At 39.5% G+C, this 7,504-nt stretch overlaps 1 protein-coding gene across 1 annotated transcript in view; it reads right to left on the minus strand.

The window, feature by feature from the left end:
- Positions 1–442: 442 nt before the first annotated feature.
- The window catches only part of SAMD3 (sterile alpha motif domain containing 3), a 35,342-nt gene continuing 28,280 nt past the window's right edge, over positions 443–7,504 (minus strand). The window contains exons 8-11 of the mRNA XM_031066688.1: positions 3,292–3,491; positions 2,742–2,913; positions 1,029–1,111; positions 443–790 (exon numbers count right to left, since the gene is read on the minus strand). Of these exons, the coding sequence (XP_030922548.1) occupies positions 521–790; positions 1,029–1,111; positions 2,742–2,913; positions 3,292–3,491 (725 nt within the window). The 3' untranslated portion in view covers positions 443–520. The remainder of the gene's footprint in view (positions 791–1,028; positions 1,112–2,741; positions 2,914–3,291; positions 3,492–7,504) is intronic.

Below are 7,504 nucleotides of genomic sequence, written 5' to 3' on the forward strand. Positions count from 1 at the left end.
AGAAGAAAACAGTAAAAAGTCACCATCCTGTAAATTGAAAATCAGGCCCACCAATTTAAACCACTAAAATCATTATATTAGGCTCTCAGCAATCATAACATTATGAAGTAATCATAATAAGTAAATGTTTAATTTGTGCCATTTCAAAACATTAACTGTATTACCATCTAAAGCAGTGAAATGCTTATGTTGGCTCTTAATTTTTTTTAATTGTTAAAATCAAAATATCTGATTTTTTCAAATGCTCCTTATAGAAAAATAATACATAACACATGAAGTAATCTAGAAAATTTTATTATCTCTAGACTGCTCTAAAATCTACATTTAAAATAATAAAATTGCTTGAGTTTAAATTTTTTTTTAGAAGTAGCCAGTACAATAAAAAAAGGAGGGCATTACTAAACATAGCTTTTAAATATACATACACTTTGAATAGAAAGAATGGCACAAAGGGATTTATTTTGACAAAATATCAAATGCTCCTGAGAGGAGTGCTGGGTGCACCATCAGGTACTGGATGCTAGGGTGTCTCCAGCCCTGTCTTTACTGGGGCGGGCAGGGATGCTGGGTTCCTCACCTCAAAGACCAGGGACTCCAGGAAGTTCAGTGTCCTGTGGATTCTCTTTGGGCATGGGATATCAAACACATGGAATGCAGCCACCAGTGCTGCCAGAGCCATGGCGCAGTCATCGAGCTGGGCCAGCTCTTCCCTTTCTATGTACAGGGCAAACTCACATGAATTCATGTTGAAGGGATTTTTCACTTCCAACACTGGTGTCACTGCCTTTACCTAAATTTAAAAAAGGTTATTTCAAATGATGCCACAACATTAAACAGGTCAGAGAATGAAGTAAGCCTGATAACATTCTTTCGAAGTTAGGTAGTATTTCTGTGAGTATTTCTACTCAAAAGGCAAGCTAATGTAACCTCTTCCCAGAACTAAGCTGAGCCACCAAAAGGCCAGGTGATGTGCATATGCAGGTGATAAAAGGAAAAGAGACCAAGGCTGCTGGTGCTCTGTCTCCTACCTCCTCGTTCACTGCAGCAAACAGACTGGAATCATCTCCAAAGACCTCTGGCAGGAGTAAACATGCAGCAGTCATTTTCATATCTGTCAAAAGCAAGGATTTCTACTAAATTACAAATGAAAACTTTCTGGCACTGCAGTATGCTGGAAAAACAGATTGCAGCCTATGTAATAGTTAACAGCTCAGTATTAGAGCTGTTGTTCAATCCACTTTGAAGAGCAGTTTGTACCACAGTCAATATTTAGGCAACTCAGCTGGTAATGAACATTAGTGTCAAATAATTCATGGGACTCTGCTACTCCATATTACAGTTCAATTTTCCTCACAATAAGTAAGTTGGCCTTTGGGTTGCTTTTAGTTGAGTTTGTGAGCTGAGTAGTCTTCCTGCTCTCACTGCCCTTCCCCAAACTCCTCTCTCCCCAGTAAACTGGAAGTCTGGGGAGTCCTGTTTCCAGGACTCTGCTTTGAAGGCTGTGGTACCAGCTGGTGCTGCAGAACCTCCTGACACCTGGTACCTACTATCCCTCTGGCTCAGCTGTTATTTACTATAACATCTTTTTTGCAGGTCAGGCTTCTGGCGTCATGTGCTTCACTGAACTTACCTCGCCATGCATTTATTATCTAGGTGCCAGGTTAAGTGGTTTGTGAGAGAAAAACAGAAAAGGAAAGGCCTTGGGACTTTACTAAGGCATGAGTCAAAATCTCTGTGGACATGCTGTATAAGAAAAGGGGAAATCACTTACTATATTCATAGATTTCCTTGGCCAAAGCTATGAAAAGAAAGTCCATAAAGGCCTTCTAGATTAGACTATTCATTGAAGAATTTTAATCTATCATGAGTACTTTTGTTTTTAATCTTAGCAAAGGAAATCCCCAGAATTTTAACCTACACTGCTTGCTTCTTTCAAAGATGACTTGGCAATAATTGAATGAAACTGCTATAGAACACACATGTCTTCATATGGTGTGACCTTGGATTGACATCCTGGAATTATTATGCCTGTTTGACAGAAAGTGAGTCTAAAGAGGACTTCTCAGAGAGCTGAGCTTGGGCAGCTGGGCAAGAACAGCAATTCTGAGTGACTGCTTGAAAAGTTCTGTCCCTGCAGGACCACACTCCCCAAACTTCTCAGACTGAAAGAAGCTGAATGCCAGCAGGTATCTGCTCCCCCACAGCCACGGTACATGGACCTCACCAGAGGCACCAGTCTGTGCCCTTTTTCCTGCACTGTGTCTCTGCAGAGACAAGGTGCCTGAAATGGTTAGTGGGAACTACTTCTTTAATTTTACTGGGGTAAAGATTATAACCATAGAAACTTGACTTGTAAAGGAAATTGGGTCTTTTTATGGGGCTATTTCTAAAGCAGAAAATTAGATTTCTGCAGGTATTTTTAGAAAATAATAAGCACTCATATCTAGAAATACATACTTCTGCTCATCTAGCAATACTTATTTTAAGGTAATTACTTACTTTATCAAACCTGCAGTCTTTTATTCCGTGAAAAAAAAGCTTCAATACTTGACTGACTTAATTTTCCTACTAATTTAGTAGCTTTTATTCTCAATGCTTCACCATCACTCTATATTTTCAAAGAAACCATAACATTTTTGCAATGTGTTTGCAGTACAATTGAAGCTAGTTTAGTTACATAAGTAAGAACAATTAGCTACAACAAAACTCTGATATTCAGAGCATAGGAGATTGGTACTGACATTTCAGAACGTCTTCCTCTGCGTGCTGCTTCAGATTTTCTTGCAGCATAATGTTAATTGGATTATTCCTCACCACATACAAGGACAATATGTTTTCTGAATAAATCTCCAAAATCTCGACTGTTTTCTTATGAATGTCCATGTGTGTGAGAAGCTGGAACTCCCTAAAAAGCTAAAAGAAAAACAAGTATTTGGTATTGCAAACCTCAAAACCAAAACTGTAAACAATGCATGCACTTTGAAGACAGGATAAAACTAGCTCAGTTAAATAAGATTATAAACTTGAGAGGGTGATGTAATTTTTTTTTCAAAGCAGGAAAGGAATACATCAAGTAACACCAAACCGTGACATTGGTGGTGTGTGTGGCACTTTTAACTCAGAATTGAAGTGATGAACCTTTTAAAATGGGATTAGCTTCAATATGAGCTAGATTAAAGAGAACATTGCTGACGGATACTTCAGTAGAAATATCCTGTGAAATACATGCCTACAGATGTATCACATCTATAACACAGGATTCAATGTCATTATTAAAAATAGTTCTGTTACCTGATAAGGGCATCTTAAGAAAGGAAATAGTCTAAGAATATCTTTTAAAGGTGCCTTATCGCTGATCATCTTTCTCCGTATTTCTATTGTCACATTCATTCTGTTATCCACTTCTTCCCAGTTCCTCTGAGTTTTCGTATATTCTCGATTAAGCCACTTAATATGTAAATCCATTGCACTGCCTTTAAGATGAGCAGGTTCTTCCTATGAAGAAATGAAGGACAGAATTGTAACAGATCAGCCTTTTTATCTGATTATTTGGCTTTTTTACCTTGTGTCATTTGATGTGACCTCTGTGATTTGAGTGTAGTTGAGCTCAGCAGAAAGGGTAGTGTGGTTTCAGTTCCAGCTCTCTGAACTCACCCTCGTATTCTAAGTTAGACTAAGGTCTGTTCTCATATAAAACTATACCTGCCAGCCAAGTCCCCCAAGCCCAAACTGCATATTTGAGGCTATTCATGAAATTCCTGTTCCTGTGTCTGGTTTTTCTCATTGTGGTTTATTGGAAATGAATAGTCAGTTCTAACGACAACTCAGTATTTAGCAATATTAACTCTGTATTACCAAGAGAATTTTAGTATTTTCCTCTTACCCATACAGGTCCTAAAAGTAGGAAAACTAACTTCCACAATTATGCAGCTGGAATTTTTACCCCCAAGGACACCAGCTGAACTAAAAAACCTTGTATTGAAAGCCATTATTTGAGCAGTTTGACTGTTAGTGTTTTCCAAAAGTATTTTTGTACATGAGGATAGTTAACAACCTTCCTCAAAATTATGGTTATTGTCCTGATGTAAATCCAAAACCAGTAATTACTGAGAGGAGGGGTGGCTATCCAAAGCAGTACACCAGCTGGAGTAGCCTGAGTGTAGCTTATCCATCAGTGGACACAGTGAATTTGCTCACTGAAACAAGCTGAGGGACATAGAGATGCACACAGATCCTCAGGCTGTGTTGCTGCTGGCTTCTCCTGTCTCTATTGTCACTGATGCAGCTGTGACTACACATGTGGGCAGCCTGTGGGTCAATGCCAGAGGGAGTTGAGACACTTCAAAATGCTCCCCAGAACATTCCCAACACAGAGCTGTGAAACACACAACATCCCAAACGACTTCACAGTGCTCTGCATGTGCAATTAAACTTTCCATTTTAATTAACATCCTTCTCTAAAATCATGCATGTGATATTCCAAGAATGGTTGCACAAAGCACACAGTGAAAAACCTGCCTCCCCTAGTATATATCCATAGACACCAATAACCATTATAGGCATCACAGAAGAAAATAAGATCTGCATGCAGGACAGATACCTAATGTGTGCCCTGCATGACTCCCTGGCCCTTGCTAGGATTCTGTACTAGCACAGTCTGCACTCTTTCTAATAGAGGATTTCAGTCTTAATTGTGTTACAACAGTAATGTGTGTTTGTGACCAGGGCCTCTTCCTCAGAGCACAGGAGCAGAGGTGGGGAGACAAGTTAGTACCATACCCTCCCTACCTGCCTGGGAGAGGTGTTGGGAAAAAGTATAAATGATGAGTATATGGTGAGTTTGTCAAGACTTCACTACACTGGGGTTTGTGGACTCCCAAGCTTTATATTTAATAGCCTTCAGTCTTTATAGCTATACAGCCTTCAGTAGATTTGTTTTCTCCTTCAATTACTCTCCCAGTCACTTTTCCAACTCTCATAAAATCATGCCTTCCACAAAATCCTGCCTTAAATGTGGCAGTTTAACTATATGCTGTCAGAGGAAATACATTTATTTGTTTTTCTCCTGCTATTTCTGCTTCATAATTATCATATTGGATTCAAAACCTATTCACCATCTCCATGCCACTATGGTTTTACAGATATGTCATATTCTGTCCTCAGCCATCTCTTTTCCAGCCGAGACCGTCCTAAGCTATTTAATCATTCCACATATGAAAGGTTGTCCATACTTTCAATTATCCTTGCTACTGTCTTTGCAAGCTTTCTAATTTCACTGTAGTTTTTATGAAATAGGTGTAGTATAACTTAAAAGTATTGTTGAGATGTACTGGAACACCACAGGCGCATACAGTGGAATAATGCATTGCCTTTCATTCCTTTCTTAAATAATTCTGTGTAATCAACTTTTTGTTGTTGTTGTTGTTGTTGTGTTTTGACTGCTGCATAGCATTGTGCCAGATATTCTTTGGCCTAGTATAAAAATAGCATTTGTGAATGGTACTAATAAGCTCAGAACCCGTCACTATAAGTGTTGTTAGGACTGGGTTTTCTCCTTGTGCCTTATTTTCAATCTATCAGAACTGAATTTTATCTGCTGGGTTTTTTTCCCCTGGAATGGGGTCCTTCTGCAATTCTTTGGTCTTTGTTTTTAGTATCCTTGGTAGCATCACAAAAGTGTGATGCCACACTAGACTACTTTTCCCATGTCATTTAGAAATATATTGAACTGCTTAAACTAAGCATTCGTAATCTTTTCCACTGTAAACCCCAACCATTTCTGCATAGCCTTGTTTGCTCTATCTTTTAACTGTTTATCCATTCAAGGACCTTCCTGTTTATCCCCTCAGATTATATCCTCTAAGAGCCTTTGAAAGGCATGTGCTAAAATCTCTTCTGAATTTAATGTAAACTATATCAGCTGGATTGCCGGTGTCCTCAGGGTTGTTGAATACTTCAAAGAACTAATGAATTTGGGAAGAATTAGGTCTGTTTACAGAAACTTTGTTGATTCCTTCTTAATGTGTTAAACTCTTGGGTCTGCATTACAGTTCTTGCCAACTTGGCCAGTGAAAACAGAAAGTTTCTTGGTCCATATGTTCTCTAGCTCTCTTCTGAAACTCTAGAAACTGTCATGAAATTAGTTACTTCCAATTATCTAGTATGAGAAAAATTGTACATCACAATTTAAAAATTACCTATTTTATCCTTGGACACCGCTGAAAATTTTGCGCAAGTGCTTGATCCTGGAAATGTGTTACTGCTCATTTTAGTGAATTATTCTGTCCCCTTTAGTGACATGCATGTCTTGAGACAGATGCCCTGAAGAATGCCTATAAAGAATGGCCCCAGTAATGTGATCATCTGAACTCCCCTACTGAGAATCCTTGCAAATCTACCTCGTTTTTCTGGTATGGCTTTATATTCTGCCAGCCACCCTGTACCTAGGGAATGCACCTTGAGCACTCCTGTCCCTTAGCAGTATCAGGCTTCTTGCTTCTCACCCTGGGTGAGAAAGCCTCTATAACCAGTGCAAAAAAGGCAGAAAGCCACAAAAAACAATTCTGTGTAAATGTCCATCAGATCACTCAGAGTCATCAGAGTTTTGTTTTGCTGCTGGTGTGTCATCTCTGCAAGCTTCCTGCATCAGCCTTTGATGGTTTCTGGTATGAAATTTATATTGGTTACTACCATGAATACCATACTAGTATTTACATATTTGCAATCGGGCCATTCAGCTACTCCTTAACCTGCTAACTTGCCCTAAGTTGGACAGGCTGTCCCTTGCTTCACTGTGACCAGTGCACAGAACCAAGGGATGACCCATTTTGTCAGTCTCAAGATACCTACGCTTTCTCACACACACAAACTTGGGCAGTTGTTAGGGCTTTTAAAATTACATTTATGTTTTTATGCTGTGCAAGAGATAGCTTGAAGTCTCTGACTCCAAACAGCCCTTTCACTACTGGTTTCTCCTGCAGGTCTGCTTCCAGGCCTGCCCATAAAGCAGGAACCTCCTCAGCCAGCTGATGTGGAACATGGTGGCTCATTCCCTGAGGGCCTGTCACCTTCAGTGCCTTACTCGCAGAGACAAGAAAGCAAAACAACTCAACTCAGTGTGCTGCAACCACAGACTGACTGACTGGGTTGCTTAGAAACAAACATGAGAAGAAGTTGTGACCTTTACACCAGCTTCTCTCCAGCCCCTTTGTCAAGGCAAACACTGCTTGATTTGATGGACTTTCCCTATGGTCAGCTCTGTCCTTGAGAGCTAGTTTAGCTGATGATATCATTAATTAGCTAAAGGAGACCATTTGACATTTTCATCAGTGGCAATGGCAAGTCACCAACAGAAATATGGCAGCAGTATAAGGAAGAATTGCTGTCATAGCTATTTATTAGGGGGGGAAAATAGCAATGGAAGGCTAAACTTTGCAGTGTAAATCACCTAATACTTGGGAGAAGTCAGTGTTAGAACTGGTTGCCTTGCAGTGTTCATCCTGCT

The sequence above is a fragment of the Geospiza fortis genome, unplaced genomic scaffold (genome assembly GCF_000277835.1).
Source record: "Geospiza fortis unplaced genomic scaffold, GeoFor_1.0 scaffold98, whole genome shotgun sequence".
In the NCBI taxonomy this organism is placed as follows: domain Eukaryota; kingdom Metazoa; phylum Chordata; class Aves; order Passeriformes; family Thraupidae; genus Geospiza; species Geospiza fortis.